This window comes from Phoca vitulina, unplaced genomic scaffold (assembly GCF_004348235.1).
Source record: "Phoca vitulina isolate PV1807 unplaced genomic scaffold, GSC_HSeal_1.0 scaffold21, whole genome shotgun sequence".
In the NCBI taxonomy this organism is placed as follows: domain Eukaryota; kingdom Metazoa; phylum Chordata; class Mammalia; order Carnivora; family Phocidae; genus Phoca; species Phoca vitulina.
Window position 1 is genome coordinate 28,347,087 of NW_022589724.1, and position 24,945 is coordinate 28,372,031.

Consider the following 24,945-nt stretch of genomic DNA (forward strand, 5'->3'; position numbering starts at 1 on the left):
GTCCCAAATGGTCACGTCCACAGTTCTGCTCATTCCAGGCCCCTTTCCTGCGGTCACAGAGGTGTTCATTATCTCTCTGTCACGCAGATTTTGGGAGTTATCCTGAGACTCTGTGGGTGCACAGACACCCCCATGCTTAGGGGGCCACACTCGGCTTCCCAGCATCTATAGACTCCAGACCCTCCCTGACTCCCATTCTGGGATGGGAGGGACCGGGTCATGTCCCGCTGTGCATGTTTTCAGCAAACCACTTCCCCTCTCTGGGCCTCAGTTTCCCCATTTGTACGGCCAGTGCCCTGGACCCAGTGACTTTATGGTCCCTGGGCCACCGGCTGCACGGGGACCACCGCCCAAGGTGTCCTTGGCCGCCAGGGGGCGAGAGGGGCCAGTCCCGTAATGTGGCCAATGTCGCCACCTGGCGGTGGATCCTGGGTGAACATGAACAGCTGGATGTGGCGCTCAGGCAGAACCTGGAAATGCAGGAGGCAAGTGGGAGCCTGGGAGAAGAGCGGGACTGAGGTCGCCAGCAGAGGCAGGATGGCCCTGCTGCCAGAAGCTGGGCAAGGTCGGTGAACACCCAGCTGGCACCTTTCGAAGGAGCCATCGTCTCCTGCTCAGTCCCTGTAGGATCAAGCTTTGCCAGGCGTGTGTCTCCAGCTCATCCCCCAAACATTCCCTGAACTACACTCAGTGCAGGCCCTGGGGACACCAGGGTGAGCTACACGAAGTCCCTGTCCCCACGAACCCTCAGCTCCCGCAGACCCTCTGCAAGCTGAAGCCCCAGCTCATCACCGCGGTGCCCCGCACCTCACATCATCTGGCCTCCGCACCTTGCTCCTGCCTCAGCCCCCAGGACCAACCCCACACCCAGGGCTGCACACACGCCACAGACTGGCCCTCTCCAGTAACCTCTGAGCCTTTGCACATGCTGTGCCTCCTCCCCTTTCCCCTACTCATCCTTTACGGCTCTATCTACTTGTCAACTCTTCTGGAAAGCACGCTCCAACTCTAGGCAGAGCTAGCCACCGCCCACCTGCACCCACACCCCAAGCCCCAAGATGTTCACGGACATCTGTGCATATAGATGCACTGGGAGGGAGGGGTCTAACTCTCCTCTGCGCCCCTGCTCCAGCACAGTGCAGGGGACACAGTGGGCCGTGGTATATGTTTGCTGAGGAACATGACTCTAAACACATGGGCCACAACCTGTCTTATAAACCAGGTGAGAACAAGTCTTGGAACACCGTCATCAGGCTGTTTCTCAAGACATGCATAACCTCCCTCTCCAACCAGACGGAGGGCTCACAGGGGGCAGGAAAATGTCTTCATTATAGTGATAGCAATTTACCGCACACTCAGTCCGTGCTGGGCTTTGGGCCAAGCACTTGGCAGGTGCTTAGCTATTTCCAACAGGAAGGATTGAATGCAGGGAATAAAGTGCTCAGGGGATGACTGGAAGGACTGGAAGGGCTGTCAGTTAGGACACTGCAGAACTGACCCACCTGGGAAGCTGCCACCACCAGAGGCTCTGGGAGCTCGCCCTCTAAGTGCAAATCTAGGGGCCAGAAATAGGAGTCGAGACCCCACCGCTGCCGCCACAAAGGCCTCTCCGGCCCCGCAGAGTGGGATGCGGGAAGCACGTTGCTGCAGGAAACCTCCTCCTCTGTGACCCCTCTGGCCACCAGAAGGGCAGAAGATGGCTCCCCCCCACTTCTGCTTTCCAAATCGCAAGCGAGGACATCCAACGGGCAGGACCTGGTTTACATCTGGGACCCTAGCTGCAGAGGCCGCAGCTGAAAAACAGTCCTTAGCATGTCAGACCATTTATTTCCATTTTCCTTAGAGTTTTCTGGAAGGACTGCTAAGTTTCATCAAGTGTTTCCCCTGGCATCTATTGATCTAAGCCTGGGGCTTTTCTCCCTTGATTTACTAATTTTAGTGAATGGAGAGTAAAAGGGGGCGATAAGGGGTGGGCAGGGAAGGCCTCTCTGACGGGACACTTTGAGGAGACCAGGTACCCTTGGTCACAAATATCAGGTTAGAATCTCTTTGCTTTGAGCGCAGACAGAAGTCAGCAGCGGGAGGACTGTTCAGAGTTCATGGGGAGGCGGAAACGCGAGGAGCCACCCCACCAATCTGCCTTGGGTGACTTTGTTGCTAGGAGGAGATGTGCCGAGGGAAAGACCAGGCAGAAAGACCCTTTGCCTCAGGCCTGGCAAGACCCTGGTGAGCCGTTCCCATGTTCGGAGCAACCACCGACACCTCACAGAGTGGAAATGACCCCGCGTCATTACCAATCCCATTTTTCAGATGAGGACGCTGAGGCTCCGGGAGAACAGGCTCCCGCGGCAGGGCCCGGAGGCAGGGGGGCACTCCCGGGCACGTCCACCAGGTGGGGGTGAGCGCCCAGGGACCGCGCGGCCGCGGGCGGGCGAGGGGGGGTGCCGCCCGTCCCTCCCCACTCGTCCCCACCCCGCCCCTCCCCACTCGTCCCCTCCCCGCCCCGCCCCTCCCCACTCGTCCCCTCCCCGCCCCGCCCCGCCCCACTCGTCCCCTCCCCGCCCCTCCCCGCCCAGTCGTGGGCCCGCCCGCCGGGTCCGCGCCCACCGCCAAGCAGCCGGCCGGGCCGAGCGGGGCGCGCACGGACGGCGAGCGGCAGAGCGCGGGGCGTCGGTGCCCGGGGGCCATGGCGGCGGCCGCGCTCGTGCTGGGCCTGGCCCTCCTGGCTCCGCGGGCGGCCGTCGCGGGCATGGGCGCGTGCTACGACGACGCGGGGCGGCCGCAGCGCTGCCTGCCGGTGTTCGAGAACGCGGCGTTCGGCCGGCGCGCCGAGGCCTCGCACACGTGCGGCCGCCCCCCCGAGGACTTCTGCCCGCACGTGGGCGCGCCGGGCGCGGGGGCGCAGTGCCAGCGCTGCGATGCCGCCGACCCCCGGCGCCGCCACGACGCCTCCTATCTCACCGACTTCCACAGCCAGGACGACAGCACCTGGTGGCAGAGCCCGTCCATGGCCTTCGGCGTGCAGTACCCCACGTCGGTCAACATCACCCTCCGCCTGGGTAAGCGCCGGCTCGGGCCCGCGGGCACCGCCGCGCCTCGTCCCCGGAGCGCAGCTTGTCGGGGTGCTGCGCGCCCTGGGTTGGCTGTAGACGGAACGGGGCCCGTGCACCACCCCCCCCACGTAACTGGAAGGGTGGACTGATGGGTGCCCCCTTGGGGCTGGCAGGGGCGGGAAGCCTCCCCGGAGCCCTTTACAGAGCAGTGGATCTGGATGCAAGGACTGTGCCCTGCAATGGTTGGTCCCTCCTAGACCCAGCGCTTTGTGGGAAAAGGGGGGACCCACCCAGGGGTGGACTCGTCCGCCCTCTAGGGCAGGAGCTCTTAATCATGGGTCAGCTGGTCGACTTTGGGGGCTCATGAATCCCTGGGGCTGTGTGCAGTCCTGGATGTATTCTTGGGGCTAGAAGACAAGGCATTCACCTCCGGGAAGGTTTAGCCACCACCCCCCTTCTCCGAGCAGGAGCGAAGCTTGCTGTGGGGTGGCTGGACTTGATGGTATGGCCGCCCTGCCCCTCCCGCGCCTCCCTCCCCTCCCCCCTGCCCCTCAAATACCTGGTCACCGCATCCTGAGTCTGGACCCAGCCCTTCACTCACGTTTAGAAATGGGAGTATCTCCTTCCCCTTCAAGTCCAGCCAAATCCAGGTCCTTCCTGGGCCCCAAGATGCGCCAGGCACTAGATCGGCATCTTATCTGTCGCAGTCCCTGCAGCCCTTTGTGGGGGAGGGGGGCGCGAGGGAGGTCCACCCGTTCACACTCCCTTGTCTGTGGGTTTGAAATCTCCCTAAACTTTGAAAATTCAAGTGTTTTTGTAACTCATTTTGGCTGCTAAACTCGACAGGAGGCTATTTATAGACCTTGTTTATCCCAGTTAGAGTGAATATTCATACATTTTGCTACTGAAATCTCATTTAAGTACAGCCTGTGGGGGCAATCCCAGCTGGGGGTGTTAACACAATCCATGGTATAAGGACTACATCATCTCTCTAAACTCTAAAAAATTCTGAATTCCAAAACACATCCACAGCTAAGCAGTTTGGATTAGGGGTGATGGGACCATAAACCCCAGTTCTCAGATGAGAAAATTGAGGCTCAGAAATGTTAAGTGTTTTGCCCAAAGACACACAGCTGCTAAATGACTGGATAGGAACATCCATGTATATCCAAGGTTGGAGCATAAATTCCTTCACATGAGCTCCACCCAGCCATGGAATTGGCTCTTCCTAGCCTTGGGTGATAGCACTTGTGGGAGGACTGGGAGATGACATTGAAGTGAGATGGGGGTGGGGACACTGAGCCCCTCAGCAGAGCAGTTGTGGGCTGTCACCCCCAAGAAGCTCAGCTCCCTGGGGTTTTGTCACCTTCACTGGCCTATCAGGACCGCTAGATGGGGCGGGGTCTCTCCGGAAACCAGCGTGGGGAGGGAGTCTGGGGGAACTGGCTGGACGGGGCTGGCAGAACCCCAAGACCACTGGGGAAGGAATCTGGGGCAGGGTGGGGGCTGTGGGGGGATACGCTGTTCCATGACCGAGGGCGGGGGCTTGGCTGATGCGTCAGTGGAACCCTGGGGCAGGCAAGAGGCTCAGCCCAGGCTCAAAGTGGGAGGGGCGGGGAAGCATCATGGGTTTGGGTTTGGGGGGCAGTTCCCATTTGCTGAGCGCTGGTGTGCGGGACCCTGTGCTTAGCTGGGTGACCTTGCTGAGCTCTGCCTAGGACCCTTAGCAGCAGGGACTCTCACGTTCACATCCACACACATCTACTCACACTTATATGCTCAGCCACACACTCATACACAGTCACTCACATGTATCTACTCACACTCCTGTGCTCATCCACACACATCTACTCACTCGTGCACTCACATACGTCTACTCGCACTTGTGTGCTCACCCACATCTCCTCACACCCACATACTCACCCTCACACACATCTCCTTACACTCACATACTCACCCTCACATACTCACACGCTCACCCAAACTCTCACACACTCATATAGTCACACACACACACACACACACACACACACCTTAGCCTGAGCCAGTGTTCTTCCCGTCCCTTTGTGCGGCACCAGGCATGTAGGAGGAGTTCTGGAATGTCTGTGCGAACGAAGAAAGGAAGCCGGAATGAATGGGTGGCGGTGTCTCCTCCTCTGTCCTGTGCTTCTGGACCCAGCTCAGGATCTCGTTGGCCTGCTCTGCCCCCAGAGACAGAGCAGAGTAGAAATCACCAAACGAGCTTTGCACGCAGGCCCGGCTCAGCCGCTCACTAGGCGAAGCTGCCACCTCTCTGTGCCTCCACGTCCTCCCATGTGAAATGGGGCCGAGACTGGCCACCTCCCCCCGGTTGTGCAGCTTCGTGAGCTCAGGTTGGCCACGTGCTTACGGGAGCCGTGACAGTCCTTGTGTGTGGCCAAGGCCACTCTGCGGAGAACAGCTCAGGGCTGAGGTTCCCCTGGGGGTGACCTCCACCCAGGGATTGGGAAATGCTTGCCGAGCTGGCTCCCAAAAGATGGCCTGACCCTGGGCCCTCTTTCTGCACCGGGGTCGCCAGAGACCCAGAGCGGCCCCAGATTTAGCCCACTTTGGGTTCCATTCGGCTTTGGTTTGCTCTCTGCTGAGCTGTGGATTGCATAATATCGGGGGAAGAAGAGGTCTGCGGTGGTCAGGGTGTTCCCAGGAGGCCCCCATCCTCTCCCCCTGGGCCTCAGGCCGCTTCTGCTGGCTCCTTGGCAGGTCCCCCACTCCTTGGGGCTCATGGGAGTGGAGAATGGGTGGCTGGCTCTGGCCTGAGGCCCCTGGAGGGAGTGGGGTGAGGGGCAGGGGAGGGAGAGGTGGCTGGTCAGCCCCGGGATGGAGGTCGCTGCTTTCCCAGCCCCCTGTGAGCTCGCAGACATCTGTTCCAAATCCCGGAGTCGCCAAGCTGAGCCTTCCTGTCTGGGATGAAAGGCAGCACCAGGGTCTGGCGGCTCCTCGCCCTCCACCGAGGCCCAGGGAAGCGGGCAGGCTGGGGGAGGTGCATGGCCAGCAGGGATGAGAGACACTATTCCGGGGGCTCCCACCCGGCCTGAGTTCTTTTACAGGCAGGGAAACTGAGGCTCTGGAAGTAAAGTTAGCTGCACAGGGTCACACAGCCAGTACTTGGCACGCTCCGGGGTCCCGCCCAGACCGTGCTGCACTTGGGAATGATAAGCCGCCGGGTTCGGCTGGTCTGAGCCTTGGCTTTTGGCGAGGGTGGAGAGATCCTCCTTTCTTGCTTGAACACTTCCTTGGATTTCTGAGAATCTCCTGGAATGACAGGAAAACCCGCAAGTCCCCAGGCAGGTGAGCGCTGAGCCCTGGAGAGGGGGTAGTTGCAGGGGTAAGGCAGGTGGGCTCTTTCCTGCCCCCGCCCCAGGCTAAGGTCCGACTGCCTTGTGCAGGTCTTCTCTGTGCCTTGGTTCAGCTGGCTGCCCGAAGCCTGAGCTGAGCCTCAGCCCTGCTGGCCTTGGGGTGCAGTCTGCCAGGAGACGGGTTAAGCCCAGGATGACGTGAATGAGGATTTAGGCTCTGGGAACACACACGGTTAGCGGGCCTCCCTGAGATCTAAAGGGTAGCAGGAGCTGACCAAAGAGCAAAGGATGTTTCAGGTCAAGGGGACAGCATGGGGCAGCCGGGAGACTGGGTGGCTGGAGCAGAGGGGCCTGCCTGTGGGGGCTGGACGGCAGGAGGATCCTGCCGGCCGCTGCGGGGCCCCGAAGCCAGCTGGGTCTCCTGAGCTTTGGCTGCATTGTGTCTTCCTGCCGAGTGGGCGGCCGTGTTTGCGTTGGCCGGGGCCGGGGCCGGGGCCGGGGGGCCGAGTCCTCCTTCCTTCTCCCTGGCGGTTCTGGCGGGAACGCTGGGCTCTACGCAGGTCAGGGGTCAAGGCAGCAGTCTTGGTTAGCGTCCACCCACAGAAGCAGCCACCCCACAGCCCCGGGGCCCAGCTGGTCCCGGCCGCCTCACCCTCGTCTGGGCTGCTAGGACTGACCCAGGGTTTGCAGGAGTGGGAAGTCCCAAAGCTCAGTTGAGCACCTACTGTGCGCTAAGCCCTGTGCCTGGCCCTTGGGAGGCAGCCGTAGACAAGCCACTGTCTGCCCCACTCAGCTTAGAGGTGCCCTCCTCCAGGCAGCCCCCCGCCCTTACCCCTTCACAGCGGGTCGTGCCGTACCGGGGTTTAGGTTTGTTTGTGTCGATCCCTAGCTCTGAGGTGCAGAGGGAATGCCCGTTTGCACCGCTGTACCACGGCGCTCGGCGCAGGCCCCCTGCACCCGGGTGCTTGCTAAACGTTGGTCGGATGAATGAACGGACCAGCAACTAGCATTTAGCCGCGTACGTGCCTCGTGCATAGAACCGTTCCGGGTGCTTTGCAGGCATTTACTCTGGAAGCCCCGTTATTATGCCCGTTTCGCAAAGCAATAAAAAAGGAAAGGAGGGTGAGGCACTGCGTTCAAGTCACTTGCCCAGTTAACCCCCCCCACCCACCCCCAGGTTAGGTATTTTGCCCAAGGGCACAGAGCAGGTAAGTGGTGGAGCCTGCCCTGAACCCCAGACCCCAGCACATCCCGGCCACACCCACCCCGCGGTCCCTCACTGGGAACAAGGCAGCGAGTGCATGAATGCGGGAGCGTCCCAAATACATCCCAAACTCCTAAGCTGTGGCCTTCACGAGGGCCCCCGCCCTCCTCCTGGCCCTGCCCCGCTCCAGCCACTTCACCCCTGCCTTCCTGCTCTCCATCATCCCCATGTCAGCCCCACCACCACGAGGGCTCCAGCTGTGCTTACTGGGATCCTGGTCGGCATTCGGGACTCCCCTGCGCCTTTCCCCCAGTCTCCCACCTGAGCGCTTGACCGGGTCATTTGAACATCCTCCTGAAGTCAGCGTGGGATATCACATGGGCCTCAAACCTAGGGTTCAGAAGTAAAGGCACCCATGTTCACAGCAGCTCTATTCACAATAGAGCGGAAGCAACCCAAGTGTCCGCTGACCGACGAATGACTAAGCAGAACGTGGTACATCCACACGACGGAATATTGTTCAGCCTGGGAAGGGAGGGAGGTTCTGACAGTGCCGCAACATGGATGAACCCGGAGGACGTTATGCTGAGAAGGACAAGTGCTGTGTGATTTCGCTTATGTGAGGCCCCTAGAATAGCCTACTTCTTAGAGACAGAAAGTGGAGTGGTGGGTGCCAGGGGCGGGGACGAGGGGGAGTGGGGAGTTGTTCACGGGGTGAGGACTCTCAGTTTGGGAAGACGAAAAGAATTCTGGAGGTGGATGAGGGTGAGGGCTGCACAGCAGTGTGAATGTACTTACTCCCGGTGAACTGTGTACTTAAAAATAGTTAAGATGGGGGCGCCTGGCTGGCTTCATCAGAAGAACGTGCGACTCTTGACCTCGGGGTTGTGAGTTTGGTCCCCATGTCGGGTGTAGAGATGACTTAAATAAAAAAAAACTAGGAGCGCCTGGGTGGCTCACTTGGTTAAGCGTCCAACTCTTGATTTTGGCTCAGATACTGATCTCAGGGTCATGAGATCGAGCCCAGCATTGGGCTCCACGCTGGGAGTGGAGCCTGCTTATGGTTCTCTCTCTCTCCCACTGCCCCTCCCCCCACTCATTCTCATGAACTCTCTCTAAAAAAAAAAAAAGGTTAAGATGGCAAATTTTATGTGTATTTAAAAGTAAAAGGGAAAGGCATCATCCTCCCATCTCTCCATGCACCAGAGCAAGAAACTTGGGTGTCAGGCTGTGATTCTTCCCTCCTTTGACTTCAGCATTCACCAGATCACTAGAACGTTCTCTGGAATATCCTTCATGTTTGCCCTCCTCTCTATCATTTTCACTCAGCCCCTCATCTGTTCCTTGATTTATTGCAGTGGCCTTGAAAGTCCTGCCACCTCCCTTTGCAAACGTGCAGTCTGTGCATTTCAGTCACCTCTCAGATCAGACCTCAGAATCCTTCTTAACACAAAGCCCTAGGCAATAAGCAGACGAATCCGTTTGCTCTTCCCAGGTTAGACAACATGCCTGACAATCTTGATCCGTATTTAGGGTGTAGACTCTTGGTCCAAAGACGAGAGAACTGTGATAGGCCCAGCCCTCAGTCAGCCGGGCTCTTGTGGAGTCTGGCATCGTGCTCATGGGGATTCCGCAGCTCCTCACAGGACCCACTGTGCCCGAAATTGCCGAGAGCTGGGGTGGAAGAGGAAGACAGGAACAGTGAATGACCATGATAGGGCCAAGTGATTCCCCCATAGGCTGGAGCAGCTCTCCCCACCTGGTTCTCATGCCCGCAGTGGGCAGGGCAGCTTCGCCCACACATTCCCAGCTCAGCTCACCACCCTGCCCCCTCCAGCCCCACCCCCCCCGGGCCACTGCTTCCCAGATGGCTCCAATTAAAGAGCTTTGTTTTGTTTCCACTTTCCCAAAATAAGCCTCTCTGTTCCCAGCTCATTCTGCTTGGTCAGTGCCGGATGTGGGCCGGCTAGGTTTTATGACTGCCCTGGTGTCATTCCTGACGGGCTTTATGTCCCAGCTGGCTGGAGAGGACATGCTTGGTGCTCCTGGTGCTGGTTTGCATGGCCTCCGCAGTCTTCATGGGTACCAGCACCTCCTTCCTGGGCAGCCCCTTGTCTCTGGGCACCCACAGATTCCTGAATGGAGGGTAGCCTAGCCTAGTTCAGGGCAGTGACTTTGGGGGCAGACAAGCGTGTAGTCAAGCAGAGACCCAGCTGTTTTCTGCATGATGTTGGGCAAGTCGCTTTCTCCTGCCCAAGCCTCAGGCTCCTTGTTAGTAAAACAGGCAGTGATGGAACTGTTTGGGGATCTTAGCCTTACAGTATGAGTAAAGCACTTAGCATGGTGCCCGGCACATAGTAGGTGCTCACTAAATGCTGGCTGTTGTAGAAAAGACACATTCAGGGGTCGTGGCTTGCAATATCAGTGGCATTGTGAGATCTGCCTGTCTCAGCTCGCTCACTGGATTATAACTCCTTGAAGGTAGTTCATGCTTCATCTTTACTTGCTCATATGGCAAGCAGTTATTGAGCACCTACTGTGTGCTGGGCACTATTCAGCTCTAAGGAGTCCCATGCCCTGTCCCCAAAGGGTCACAGACTAATGGGAGAGATGGGCAGGTCCTTCCAGAAGTAAATGAAGAAGCCCAGGGAGGCTGGGGGGACCACTGACGAGGCACCCAAACCCACAGCTCTAGGGGTGAGTAGTTGTCACCCAGGAAAGGTGAGAAGAAGGGCATTTCACACTAGGCTGAGGCTGGGGCATGTGGTCAGTTGGCAAAGCCAGAGGGATGAGCAGGGATGCATAGAAGCCAGCCAGGTGAGGGGCACAGGGAACAGCATTCAGGCAGAGGGAACAGCATATTGGGCTGCTAGGAGGTGAGAACAGTGTGCTCCCAAGCAGTGTCGTCCCCAGTTAACAATTGGGGATGACACTTTGGCCCAGTTTTCCTGACAGGAACATACCTATCTTAATCACCCTGAGGCCTCGTCAAAGAGAGACATCAAACGAATAGGCATGGCTGCCCTCCGGGCAGAGGGCTGTGAGTGACATTTCTTCCTTTTCAACTGTTCTGCGTTTTCCTAATTTTCTCTCACAAAGCTTATTCTAATTTAAAAACTGGAGAAAACACATTAAAAAAAAAAAATCTTTTTTTTTTTTTTTTGTAAAGCAACTGCCTTGCCACGTTCTGTTTCAGATGTTTTTCAAAGTTCCGTTGCAGCACAGCTTGGCTCCGGAACGCCAAGCCCCCGACAGGAAAGCATGTGTCGGAAACCGAGTCGGTGTCTGGGGGCAGCCCAGTGGCTGCTTCTGTTCCGACGTCCAGGCTTCGGAACCGGGCAGGGACTTAACACTGACTCGTTCATGAGAGCATGCTGGGTGGAGGCTGCTTCGGGTCCCACGGCCCAGACTCCTCCGTAAACATCTAGCAGCCAGACACCTCGCGGGAGGGGAGCTTGGAGCCACTTAAAAGGTAGCTGGCAGCTAGAAGCGTGATTGGAAAAAGGCAGTCACTGGGATTTCATGCGAAGAAGCAGCATCATGCGCTAGGAAACATCACGGCTTTTCCTCTTCCTTGCCAAGCCAGGAGGTGAGAGAAGACACGGGAATATCACAGAGACTCGGCAGGGACTTTTTATTACAAGAGTTAATTAGAAGGGCCAAGAAAACTTAATCCCAGCTTTGTGATGAAAAGGTTTCTGCCAAAGGCAACCCAAAGGCTGGGAAGGGAGCGGCCCCAAGATCTTCTAAACTGTGACAAGAATTAAATTTGCAGCCTCAACCCATTTGATGTCTCTCTTTTCGGCCTATTCCTCAGGGATTTTTAAATTATAATCTGACGATTCTGAACATATGATCTTGTGTCTCCCTATCCAGCGTTTTGGCTGAAGCTTTGCCCGTGTGTTACGAGCTCTTGCCTGCCAGTTCTATGGCTCCGGTCATCCCGTGAATTTATATCCTCCTGTTTATGGATTCTGAGGGTTCCCATTTTTCTCCTGTTCTAAAAAACGCCCAGATGCACATTTTCACGCATGTCGGCTCCTTTCCTTGTTTGAATTTCCCAGAAGTGGGATGATTTTACCAAAGGCAGGGGGTACTTTCATGGCTCTTCATCCGTGCCACCAAACTGCCTTCCCGAAGGGCCGATACATGTAGACAGGGTCCCCAGTTTTTCTTTTATCGCATGAAATACATATAACGTAAAACTTAACCATCTTAGCTGTTTGTATTGTTGTGTGACCGTCACCACCATCTACCTGCAGGACTTTTCCCTCTTCAACTGAAACTCTGTTCCTGTTAAACACTGACTCCCGGCCCCCCCTCCCTCAGCTCCCCATCTCTGTGAGCTCGCCAACTCTAACGACCTCCTGTAAGTGGGGTCATAGTATTTGTCCTTTGGTGACTGGCTTAGTTCACTCTGCATAACGTCCCCAGGGTCCATCGCTGTTGTAATGTTGTGTCCGGATTTCCTTTTTCAGGGCCGAATACTATTCCGTGTTACGGATAGACCACAGTTTGTTTGTCCACCATCCGTTTGTCCATCATCCGTTTGTTTGTCCACCATCCATGGGTTTTCTTTCTACCTTCCGGCTATTGTGAATAGTGCCGCTGTGAACACGGGCGTACAAATAACTGTGTGACGTCATGCTTTCAGTTCTTCGGGGTATATACCCAAATTGCGGGATCATAGGGTCCTTCCTTTTTTGACTTTTTGAGGAAATGCCAAACATTTTCGTAGCGAATGCACCATTTTACAGTCCCACAAACCGTGTGCAAGGTTTCCATTTCTCCACATCCTCGCCAACACTTGTTTTTACCCGTCTTTTTGACTGTATCCAGCTTAGGGGAGAGAAGTGGTGTCCCCCTGTGGTTTTGGTTTGCGTTTCCTGCTGGCTAGTGATGTTGGGGATCTTCTCATGTGCTTATTGGCCAGTTGCATATCTTCTTTGGAGAGATATCTGTTTAGGTCCTTTGGCCGTTTTTTGATTGGGTTGTCTTTTTTATTATTGAGTTGTAAGAATTGTTTCTATATTCTCAGTAAATCCCTTCCTCAGATATAAATTTGCAAATATCTTCTCCCATCCTGTGGGTTTTCATTTTCTCAATGGTGTCTTTATTTTTTTTTTAAGATTTTATTTTTTTATTAGAGAGAGGGAGAGAGAGAGAGCGCACACAAGCCGAGTGAGGGGCAGAGGGAGAGGGAGAAGCAGACTCCCTGCTGCGCAGGGAGCCCGATGCGGGGCTCGATCCCGGGACCCCGGGATCATGACCTGAGCCAAAGGCAGACGCTTAACCAACTGAGCCACCCAGGTGCCCCAACAATAGTGTGTTTAGAAACACAGACATGGGATGCCTGGGTGGCTCAGTCTGTTAAGCGGCTGCCTTTGGCCCAGGTCACGATCCCGGGGTCCTGGGATCAAGTCCCACATCGGGCTCCTCGCTCAGCGAGGAGCCTGCTTCTCCCTCTCTGTCCCTCTGCTTTGTGCTCTCTCTGTCAAATAAAATCTTTAAAAAAAAAAAAAAAGAAAGAAACACAGACATTTTTGACTTCGATGAGGTCCAGTGTATCCATTTTTGCTTCTGCCACTTTGCTTTTGAGGTCCAAGAAGAAGGCTTTGCCTGGCCCAGGTCGCAAAGATCTGCTTCTGGGTTTTCTTCTGAGTTTTATAGTTTTAGTGCTTACATAGGACTGAGATGTTTAACCAGAGGACTGAAGTGACTTCTCCTGGGTGGGTAAGGAAGACTGCGGACAGGGACAGAGGTGCAGGGGTTTTTTCTGTTCTTAGGCACTGCTCACTGACACCCCCTGAAGGCTGATGAGGATGTAGGGACCCTTTCCTCCCTGCCCGCTGTGCTCCCCACCCACAGCCCTCCTGCCCATCCCGGCCTCCAGCACAGCTCCGAGTCATTGTGGGGGATCTGGATCATTGTTGTGGGTACTTCCAGGACGTGATGGGGGTAGCTGGGCAGAGAGGAGGGCAGGGCGGGCCCGAAGCTGGAAGCTCGCCCATCTTGGTGTTAGCAGTGTGGGAGAGGAGAGCAGGGCTAAAGCTGATGGAGGAGGAGGCAGTGGGCGAGGGGACAAGCAGTGGGGCTGAGGAGCAGCCCAGGAACGTGACCCAGGAGGCTGGGCTGCACAGAGGCCTGGGGGGATGGCCAGTGGCCCAGGAAGTAAGGCAAGGCCGGGCCCCCTGGCTGTGGCCGTGGAGGGCTATTGGTGAGGTGGCTTTGCAATAGCAGTTTCCGTGGAACAGCCCAGAGAAGCTGAATTGGAATGAACTGAGGGCCAAGTTGGGAGGTGAGGCTGGGGGGCCAAGCAGATGTAGACTTCTCTTGAGAAATTTGGACGAGGAGAGAAGTTAAATGGACACCAGAAGAACAGAGTGTCCTGGGAGGGTTGCATTAGGGTTCAGGGGAGTTGGAACGGGGTGTCTCCAGACTCCAAGGGTCTGAAATCCCTGGGGAGGAATGAGCCTAAAGACACGGGTGGAAGGGTTGGCTTTGCTGGGGTGTAGTAAAAGAAATAACTTTCTAAAGTAAAGTAGGATTTTCAGGATGTGGCAACATCCCGTTGCTAGAGGTACTTGAGCAAAAAGGGTTGGCTGCCTGTCAGGGGTGTTACCATTCGGATTCCTGTGCAGGGAGGCAAGTTGGCCTAGGTAAAGGATGGCAGGTACCTAGGAAGCCTACCACTGTTGTTCTGTCTGTCCCTGTCCGGCGCCCCTGACAGGCATCACTAATCGATCATGGCACGCTGAGCACAGCGCTCCAGGCAGCCTCTCCCACCCGAGATAGTTAACACAACGTCGCCCTTCTACTCTCCCTGCACCAGGACTCTGACTCTCCCTTCCCTTCTGTAAAATGGGTCCATGCCTTACTGCCGCAGGGAAAGCTTACGAGATCACCTACGTGAGGCTGAAGTTCCATACCAGTCGCCCCGAGAGCTTTGCCATCTACAAGCGCACCCAGGCTGACGGCCCATGGGAACCCTACCAGTACTACAGTGCCTCCTGCCAGAAGACCTACGGCAGGCCCGAGGGTCAGTACCTACGCCCTGGCGAGGACGAGCGCGTGGCCTTCTGCACCTCCGAGTTCAGTGACATCTCCCCGCTGAGCGGTGGCAACGTGGCCTTCTCCACACTGGAGGGCCGGCCCAGCGCTTACAACTTCGAGGAGAGCCCCGTGTTGCAGGTCAGAGAGCAGCCGGGCCTGGCCGGTCGGGACTGGGCTGCGGGGGGGGATCCCCGGGCCCGGGGGTGCACAGGAAAGTCACGAGTGGAAGGACACGGGGTCCTACGGGATCCCACAGTTTTCAGATCTTAAACAACAGAAGCCTTTGTGGTGTCTGCCCGTGTTGTGGACGCCGCCAGTGAGCTAGATGGAGGAGGACCTGCTCAGCCAAGCAGAAGCGTCCCTTCCCCTGCCCACTGCGGCAGGGCCCTGTGGCTCCCGGGAGCCCTGTGACAGCCACCAACTCAGCTGACCCCTTCCTTATGTGGGTGGGGACACTGAGGCCTGGACTGGAGAAGGGGTTTGCCAGGGGCACACATGAGTTGGTGGAAGGGCCCAGACCAGAACCCGAGTGTCCTGACTCCTCACTGGTGCTCTTTCTAGATGCTTCTAGCACACCCTCCCGAGGGCCTTGCTTCCTTCCTCTGTGAACCGATAACGTTGCCCCCCTGTGTGTCCCCAAGGGCTTTTATGAGGGTAAAATGAGAAACATGAAAAGAACATGAGTTTGGGAATCGTGGAGTCCTGGTTCTGTGCTATAAGGCGGCACTCTCTAGAATGTTCTGCAGTGACAGACGTGGTCTCTAGCTGAGCCGTCCAGGGTGGTAGCCACTAACCACGTGTCTATAGGGCACTAGAAATGAGACTAGCATGACTGAGGAAGTGAATTTTAAGTCTTATTTTAACGAATTTTAATTTAAATTGCCTGGTCTGGACAGTCAATTATAAAGCGGCCGGCACAGTGCTTGGCACGTGAGAAGTGCTCGATCACGCTGTGAAGGGAAGAGCCCCCAGTGGCTCAAGAATAGGCCTGTGGCTGTTTCCATTCACACATCCTGCTGTCCAGCCCACCGGGGTCCGCTCAGGTTTGTGGCCTTTACCGGTATTGGTCCCCACGCACGTCCACGTTCCTGAGTGTCGGTGACCTCTCGCCTACAGACGCAGTGCTCTGCTCCATGTTTCTGAGCACTGGACAGCCCTCTAGTCCACACCCCTGGGTCTCCTGTGCTGAGAAAGTCTGCCCTCCCCTCCCTCGACAGGCTCAGAACACATCCTTTGCCGGTCGGAGATAACCCGGGCGCCAGGGATAGAATTCCTGTTTATCTCTAGAGGGAACACTTAGGCCCAGAAAGAAATTGTGTCCCTGCCCCGGCTGCCCAGCACAGAGGCACATGGAATCAGTGGTTTGGGGTCCCCAAGACCACCCTCAGGTTCAGCGATTGTCTTGAAGGGCTCACAGAACTCATGACAGCGACTCATGAAACTCCCAGCGACAAGAGGTGCCCGGAGCAGCGCCCAGGAAGGACCAGGGGTGGAGCTTCCCGTTGTCCTCTCCCAATATAGAGTCGTGGGGACGGCATTTTTTTCTCCCAGCGACGTTGTGATAGCATGCAGAGTATTGTCAACCCAGGAGGCTCGCCGGTACCTAGGAGTGGGTCACATAGACATGGCCCATTGCCTGCATGGCTGACCTTAACCTTCAGCTCCCGCAGAGGGCAAGCTGATTCTGTGTGGCCCAAGGCACCCGCATAAACCAGTTGTTAGCATAGACTGTCTGGAGTGGCCCGAGACCACAGGCCGACAAAGACACTCTTACCAAGCAGGGCATTCTAAGGGCTTAGAAGTGACCTCCCAGGAGCGGGGCAAAGGCCAAACCTCTCTTTGGGCAAGGCTAATCCTTTAAGGTACAGGATCACATTTCCAGATGTCCTCTTTGTCTCATTAAAAATATTCGTGTGTCATCATCGTGATTCTGTTTAAAATGACAATTTTTTCTCCACGGGGCTCCAAGCTCTGTAGATTACCAATTATCAGCCAAGGTCATCGGAAGACAAGCAGAGGGCCGGGCCCCTGTTCCTGTGTCTGAGGCATCACCCCGGGGCAGAGGCTCGGGCTGAGACCCTCCCGTGACTTGTTGTGTCCTATGTGCCGGACGTTGTCCCCGACAGAGAAACGACCTCTTCAGAAATGCCCCCCCACCCCCCACCCCCTATCCCAGGCAGAACCCAAGGTCAAAGAAAGACAACGAAAGGCAAGCCCACCTTGCCCTTCCGTCCTTCCTTCTGGGAACATCTGGGACAGCGCTTCCTCTGAGGACTCGGAGCATTTCGGGGTGGGAAGTAATGAAGGATATGTCCACATGCCTGCAGGGTCTTGGGTCCCTCTGTTCCCCAAGAGGGGCCAGGGATCCTGGGGAGAGGGCCAGCTTGCCAAGGCAGAATCGGGCCACCAGAAACGAGTGGTCACCTGAGCGTCTCCCCTGCGGGGTGCTGGCTGGAGCAGAAGCTCCCCGCCCCCTGCCTCTGAAGGCCATATCCTGGACCCCAGGGTCTGGCCAAAATCCACCCGAGAGCCCACTTGTGGTTTTAGCTGGGGCCATTACAAGCTGCAAAGGCCCATTGTACCTTGGGGCTCCGATTTGCCCTAACATGACCTTCAAGGCATCAGGGAGAGCCCCATACGATTTGGGCTGAGGGAACAAATTCCCCTTCTCTCTCCCAGCCCGCGACCTCGTGCACGCTGGGCTCCGCCGCCCCAGGCACTAGCTCTCTGCTCCAGGGACCCAGCGGCAGCAGCACAGCCTGGGCATTTGCTAGAAATGCAGAACCTCAGGCCCTGCCTCTGACCTCTGCTTCAGAGGCTGCGTTTTAACCAGATCCCTGAAGGCACACTGACATTTGCCAGGCAACTGGCTGAGTGACGGGCGCTTACGGACTCTGCTCGGTGCTGAGGCTCCCACTGAAGTTTTTCTGGTGCCGGACCCTCCCTCCCCAGCGGAAACCTCCTTGGGCAGAGGCCCCGGGTCCCAGGCAGTGGGCTGGCGAGCTGCTGAGCTCAGAGGGAGCAGCAGAGACCCTGCGTCACGCTGGGGCCCGAGGACAGACTTTGCCAGAAGTTCGTTTCTGCCCTGATGGGCCTGATTGCTAAACCAGGAGCTCCTGGGCTGAATTAAAATGCTGATTAAAATTCAGCCGGAGCTGCCTCTGTGTACCTCTGATTATAACAGCAGGTGGATGAAAATGTCAGCCTTCACGTGGGCTCTCTCCTACCTCCCCGCCACGCTCTTCCAGGGGGAAGGTGTCATTCAGCGATCAGCAAGTATTTACTGAGCGCCTGCTACGTGCCAGGCAGAGCCTGGGGGCTGGGGATGCCGTGAGAACAAGGGACCCCAAGTCCCTACTCTTGTAGGAACAGATGTCACCTGGGGCAGGTGACTGGCTGTGGGAACCTGAGCATATGAGAAGCCTAGAAACTAGGACCTGCCCCACATCAGGCCCAGCTGAGTGGGGGAGAAGGGCACTGGGACATGTCCTCCCCCCACTAATATCTAGGGTGGGAGAAGTTAAGTGCACAACAGGTGATAGGATGGGCTGCTTCGGCCCTGCCCCCCAGCACCTCGGCCACTTACCGAGCATGTCCCTACCCCACACCCCACTGCTGACATTGGCCATCCTCCTCCAAACACCCTTGTGGGGTTGGCACAATTCCTTGTCCCGTTTTACAGATGGGGAATGGGAGCCTCCAAGACCTCGAGTCATTCCCCAAAGTTGCACAGCCAGTAAGTGGCCGGGCCCCCAGGCTGGCGGGATCCCAAAGCACAGGCTCCTTATTTCTGCACCGTTCTTGTGATTTGTCTAAGCTTGGTTTGTCCCTGGGTCCCATGAGACCCGCAGGGCAGCCAGCTGGACCTTCAAGCAGAACTCAGGAGCCTGCTGACGCCTTCCCTCCTCCACCCTCGCCCCCCCCCCCCCCCAGGAGTGGGTCACCAGCACCGAGCTCCTCATCTCCCTGGACCGGCTCAACACGTTTGGGGACGACATCTTCAAGGATCCCAAGGTGCTGCAGTCCTACTATTATGCCGTGTCCGACTTCTCTGTGGGTGGCAGGTAGGTGGAAGGCAGGACGGCGGGGCCTGGGAGAGCCCGGACCCTGGATTGCGGGCAGAAAGAGGGTGGTCACCATATGGGGGTCACCCAGTGGCTGCCGTGGAGGGTGAAGAAGCCACTTCAGATGCCTCGGGGGACAGAGGAGGGGCAGGATCCTGGTCCCCTGGGCCCGGCGTTCGAGGTCTTCACGGCCCAGCCACATCCCAGCTCCTGCATTTCTTGTATCAGCCGTGCCTTCACTACCATGTGCAAGACATGCGAGACCTCGCACCTGCTGATCCCTCCGCCTGGAGGTCCCTGCCCCTTCACTTTCTCCTCCCTCCCTTCCTCCCTTTCTTCCTTCCTTCCTTCCCTCCCTCCCTTCCTTCCTTCCCTCCTTCCTTCCTCCCTTCCTTCCTCCCTCCCTTCCTTCCTCCCTCCCTTCCTTCCTTCTTTCTTTCTCTCCCTCCTTCCATCTTCCCTTCCTTCCTTCCTCATCCTTTATCCCTTCCCCTCTGTTCCTTTCCCTTCCCTCCTTTTTCTTTCCAAGTCAAGCTGGTTAAGGATGACCACGGGCCTGTGCAGGGCTTGAAGCTTTCAAAGCTTTACTTCTATCAGCACTCCTGATTTTACAGACCACGCAGCCCATCCACACCATTCCCGCCCCAGTCTCCTGCTAACCTTGGGTATGGTCGGGCTTCACGGGGACCCAAACATTTTATTATAAGACTTTGAGGCACCTCCGCACAGACGAACGGGTCAGGCCACTCCAATGCCCCACGGTCAACTACTTGGAAGGGGCCCCGAGTGAGCAGGGGCTGCGTTTCTGACCCCCTCTCTCCTGTGGGCACTGCCGGGCTCTGCCGTCTGGACCCCTGGTGCTGGCTCCCCGGGCTGCTGTGGTTTGGCTGAGCATCTCTCCTCTCTGGGAAGCAGGGGCCGCCCAAAGGGCAGAGGCCTGTCTTTCTCAACATCCCTGGCCTGTCTCCCCGTGGCTGTCGGTACTGGGCACACATGGTGGGCTGGGGAACCAGGGGAGGCTCACGCAGTGTCTTCAGCAGGAACGCTTGGGGCCTTCCTTCTTGGAAAGGAAAGAGGAAGACAGAGGCGTTCCCGCCCCAAACTCAAGGGGGTGGCAGACTGTGATCAGATTAGTATCCAACAAACATGTCCTCCACCCCAGAATAATAAGGACGGGGGCCAGGGCGGGGTGCGCCAGCCGGCAGGGAGACTGCTCTACAGATGGGGGCCCGGCCAAGGTGGGAGGAGGCCAGCATCCTGGGCAGAAGGGCCAGCGTGAGCCGCCTCGGGAGACAAGGCTGCAAGATGGTCCGGACCGTGGACCGAGTTCATTCATGTCCCACAGGCAGTGGGGAGCTGTGGAAGGATTTGGCCGGGGTAGTAACAGGATGTGAAAAGGCCCCAACCCCCTGACACCGCAGGGGAAGGATAAGGGGAGAGAGAAGAGAACGTGAGAAAGTGGCCGTGGGAGGGGCTGGTAGGGCGGCGAGAAGCTTGTGGATCTGCAGGCTACGTAGGATGGGGAGTCAGCCTGCTGTGGGGCTCATGGCCGGTGTGAGTGGGAAGCAAGGAGCTTCTGGAGTTCAGGGACGCTTGGGTGGCGTTCGGAGAGGTGGAAAAGCCCAGAAAGGGAAGGCAGGGCCCAGCTACCTGCACCCGCGGTGTTTGCACCCTCCAGGCAAGGCTGGGGCTGGGAGAGAAGAGGTGGGGGTGTCTGTGAGGCCCCCTGCGCCTCCTCCCCTGTCGCTCCCATGCTTGATTCAGGTCAAACCACCCGGGAGGAGGCGCTCTCCACGATGGCGGGTGGTGGCGAGCTCCAGCGCCTTCTGTCAGGGGGCTTTGGGCCAGAGAACATCTGGGCCCCAGCTGCCAGAGCCAGACCACCCTCAGGCCTGCAGCTGGCTGTGGGGCAGGGGGCCGGCACCGGCTTCCCACAATGGCCTAGAAGAATTTCATTCTTTCCCTTGGGGTCAGAGGGCTTCATTGGGGAGGGTGGTGTTCGCAGACCTCCCCAGGGACATGGGCAGTCCCTTGTCCCAAGACCAGGGATCACCCTCTCTCAAGACTGCCTGGTGTCCACCTCACCGCTGCCAGAAATGCTAGGGTGTTCCCTGCCTACCCGGGGCTCCCACGGAGGAAACAATGCCCTGTGCTCTTCCCAAGCCTTGTGTCCCCAAAGTGGAGAAGATGCTGGGGGTGCTGACAGCAGTCAGGGTGGACATGGATCGCAGCTTACGGGAGCTGTGTCCGGAGCCTCCAGGGTCCGGGAGCGCGGGGTCTGCGTGGAGCAGAACAGGGTGCAGATTCTAGCTCTGCCACTTAGCACCTGTCTCTTCGTGGCCTGAGCCTCCGTTTTCTCATCTGTGAAATGGGGGTGAGTGTGGTCCCTCCTGCTACAGCAGGGAGGCTCCAGCAGAAGGTATAAGCTCAGTTGGGGACGGCACAGAGGAAGGCTGAAGCTGGACATCGTGGTGGCCCCATGCGCTCACTTGGGTCTGCCCAGTTCTGCCAGTCTCCTGTCCCTGTGGGAAGGTGGATGCTGTGGGAAACGGGCCCCAGGGGCTGTCCCCCAGGCACAGACCCACTGGGGACATGAGATGAGTTGGGGGCTGTCCTCCGTAAGGAGCGACCTCTTTCTCGCCCCTTTAGACATAAAGGAGGACTATGTGAGCTCGCTGGCTGCCCCCTTCCTCCACCCCGTGCCCGTGAGCTGCCCCACCTTCCACCCGGGGGACTGGGATGACTTCTTTCTGGGTGCCACTAGGCTAGGACTCCTTCAGTAGCAGCCTTGCAAACTTTGCCATTCCTAACTGCTGGCCCGGGGCAGCCTGCGTGCCTCAGTTCCCGCATCTGTGAAATGGGAAGGATAGCGGGCTCGTGAAGACGCAGTGGGTTTGTCCGCGGATGGAGCTCAGAAGAGCACAGTGCGGCCAGCTCCCCGGGCACATAGTAGGGCTTCCCTGGAGCTCCATCACTGAGCGGTCGAATCAGGGGCTACCTGGTGATGAACCCCTCCCCTGACGGTGCCTTCCCCAGTTTCTGGACCCCGATCTCCGTGTTCCCCCAGGTGCAAGTGCAACGGGCACGCCAGTGAGTGCGGTCCCGATGCGGCGGGCCGGCTGGCCTGCCGTTGTCAGCACCACACCACGGGCGCCGACTGCGAGAGCTGCCTGCCCTTCTTCCAGGACCGCCCGTGGGCCCGGGGCACGGCCGAGGCCGCCAACGAGTGTGTGCGTGAGTGTCCCGGGGCTCTGGGCCATGGGGGCCGGGGGCCGGGGGCTGGGGCCAGGAGCCGTGGCGCCGGCTGGGGAGCAGACTCCCGAGACCGGCAGTGGGGGCTGCTCCTGACACTAACCCCCCGTCGCTGTAGGGATGAGGAGGGGCGAGGGGAGAACGGAAGGGGGCGTGCGTTCCTCTGTCTTGCCCCCTACAAAGCACAAAGCGCTCCCCCAGACCAAATCCCCCAGTCGAGGAGGAGGTGGCTGCGGCAGGAGGGCTGGGAAGGCCCCCCGACTGTTCTTTGTTTCAAGGGCTCCAACCGCTAATCAAAGCCAGAACAGAAGGCCCCGGGTCCTGGGGGGTGCTGACCTGCCCACCCAGCCTCTCCCACGGCCCCCCAGGCAGCCTTTGATGTCCCAGTCCCCATGTGATGTGGCTCTGACCACGGAACCTCAGAGACAGGCTGCAGAGGATGGTGCCGGCATACCTTCCCCCGGGACGTGGGGCTGCACACAGTGGGGTTGGGACTGTCCATCACCATCCGTCCCAGCTTCCCACGGGCTCCGAGCCTGCCCTGTCCCCCAGAGAGTCACCCGAACTGCTGCTTCGGGCTCCCCGAGGGCGGCTGGCCCTCACTGGGCCCTGGATCCCGGCTGCTGGCGGGAGGAGCCTGTTCATGGGCATGGTCCTGACAGCCCGGTCTCTGGGCCCACTCTCCTCGTGGGCCGGGGCTGTTGGCAGCCAGAGCTGGGATGGGGCGGGGACAGCCTGTTCTGCAAACAGCGTAGCGCTGTCTGCAGGAGCTTCCCGGGGCCACCGGGGCCCTCATGGGGTTCTGTTGCCCTCACTGGCCTGCCTCCCCCAGGAAGTCCTCCCTGGGGCCAAGGAGGCGGAGCTGGCTGGCTCACCCATTCTGAGCCTGAGGCTGTCTCTGTGGTGGGGACACAAAAGGCCAGACCACTTCTCCTGCCATGTCCTCGCCCAGTGGTCACATCTCTGTCCACTCTGCCACCAGCCCGGAAGCCGGGGCTTCATGCCTGACCCCTCGCCACCCCCCAGGGCAGGCAGCCCTGAGCTCGGCCTCATCCATGTCCCTCCGGCCCGCCTGACTGTGTCCTTCTACTCAGTCTGCGCCTTGGTCCCAGCTCCGTCACCCCTCCTCCAGGCCTGAAGCTCCCCCTGCCCTGCTTACCAGCCTCCTGCCTGGCTCTGCCTGCAGCCCGAGGCTCTTGCTAAAGTGCCAACCCAATTACACCCAGCCGCTGGCTGAACCTCCCAGAGCCTGCCTTGCTCCAGGTGAAGTCCACTGACCATGGCTGCCTGGCCTCCCTGGATCAGGCTCTGCTGATCTCTCGACCTCATAGCTGCCCCCCGCACCCCTCCCTGTCCCATCATTCTGCCCATCAAGTGACATGCCAGCATCCCCCCCCCCTCCCGCCCCAGCACTGGGCAGATCTTTTCTGGCTGTCCACGGCTTATGCTCCAGCCCTCACCTCCCGCCTGGGACGCCCCCCGCCCTGAGGACAGCCCGTGGGGTCCCTCCTTCAGCTCCCAGAGCCTCCCCGCAGCCTTCCACCTGTAGGATTTTCGCTTGCTTGCTGCATCTGGCCCCCGTCAAACAGGGAGCAGCACTCTTTGTGCTGCTCGCTGACCACCCCCCACCCACGCTGGGCTCACGAGGGGGGTTGAGACGGACCGAGCAATCCTTAGTACATACTCCTTTTTTAATGAATTAATGAGTAAAGGGGTGACCTATATTTCCATGCATCTGAATGACCTCATGGTCACTAGGAGCCAGATCCACACAATTCTTTTGGCTGAGCGGATCCACGAGACAGCTTGGAGCGAGCCACGCTGCCACTCCAGACGGTGGCCAGCCGTGATCCGTGCGTGCGGACGGTGCGTCCAGCTTGCCTGGGGGGGTCCTGGGTCTTGCTGCCCCCTTTGCTCTTGAGAGTCCTGTTGGGGAAGATCAGTCGACTGGTCTCCGTATCCTTGATCAAGCTGGACCTTCGTGGAGCTGCCCACTCCTTCATTACCAGGAGGCGGATTGGCCCAGACTCCCCTCCGCCGAGCCCCGCCGCTCACGCGCCGCCCCCTGCCTCCTGCCCACAGCCTGCAATTGCAGCGGCCACTCAGAGGAGTGTGCGTTCGACCGGGAGCTCTTCCGCCGCACGGGCCACGGCGGCCGCTGCCTGCGCTGCCGGGACCACACGGCCGGGCCACACTGCGAGCGCTGCCGGGAGGACTTCTATCGCTGGAGCCCTCGCACACCGTGCCAGCCCTGTGACTGCCACCCGGCAGGTAGTGGGCCCCACCACCTCGCCCCCGCCCCCAGCCCCGATCGGGCCCCCGCTGCCCTGTGCCCTTCCTCCCCCAGGCTCCCTGCGCCTCCAGTGTGATGCATCGGGCACCTGCGTCTGCAAGCCCACGGTGACGGGCTGGAAGTGTGACCGCTGCCGGCCCGGCTTCCACTCGCTCAGTGAGGGAGGCTGCAGGTGAGGCGGCCACGCGGGGCACACGGGGTGGACTGGGACTGAATGCCAGGAAGCGGGAGGAAGGGGAAAGTCTGTCCTTCCCTCCTGCCTTCCATCTCTCTTTCGGTCATTCCGTCTTATTCCCATTCTGCAGCCACCCCCAGTCCCACGCGAGGACTAGAGACACCCCGTCCCTGGAGAATGTGAGACAGGGCATGAGTCCCTCGGAAGCCCGGCTGTTCTTGGGGGTCAAGGGCAGGCTTCCCATGAGAGGCACTGAGCTCCTAGTGTGAGGCCTGAGAAGGGAGGGCTGCCGAGAGAGGGCGGAGGGAGGGACAGGTGTTCCCGGCAGAGGAAGAGTGCATTCAAAGGCTCAGAGGCAAGGACAAGGCAAAGCTCGGTATGGATGAGCGGGGGGTGCAGGGCAGGAGGGTGCACAGAGGAGGAGGGTCCGTCGGGGCCTCGGAGGCCTCAGGAGGAGCTGTGGACAGGTGTGAGGCAGGAGTGGGATGAGGCTGGAGGCCGGGGTAGAGGCTGCAG

The 24,945-nt window shown here is 58.5% G+C and overlaps 1 protein-coding gene across 1 annotated transcript in view; it reads left to right on the top strand.

Annotated features, from left to right (window-relative positions):
- Positions 1-2,680: 2,680 nt before the first annotated feature.
- Positions 2,681-24,945, top strand: part of LAMC3 (laminin subunit gamma 3) — a 53,858-nt gene continuing 31,593 nt past the window's right edge. Inside the window, exons 1-6 of the mRNA XM_032418909.1 lie at positions 2,681-3,059; positions 14,479-14,783; positions 18,579-18,709; positions 21,777-21,943; positions 24,044-24,232; positions 24,309-24,426. Of these exons, the coding sequence (XP_032274800.1) occupies positions 2,687-3,059; positions 14,479-14,783; positions 18,579-18,709; positions 21,777-21,943; positions 24,044-24,232; positions 24,309-24,426 (1,283 nt within the window). The 5' untranslated portion in view covers positions 2,681-2,686. The remainder of the gene's footprint in view (positions 3,060-14,478; positions 14,784-18,578; positions 18,710-21,776; positions 21,944-24,043; positions 24,233-24,308; positions 24,427-24,945) is intronic.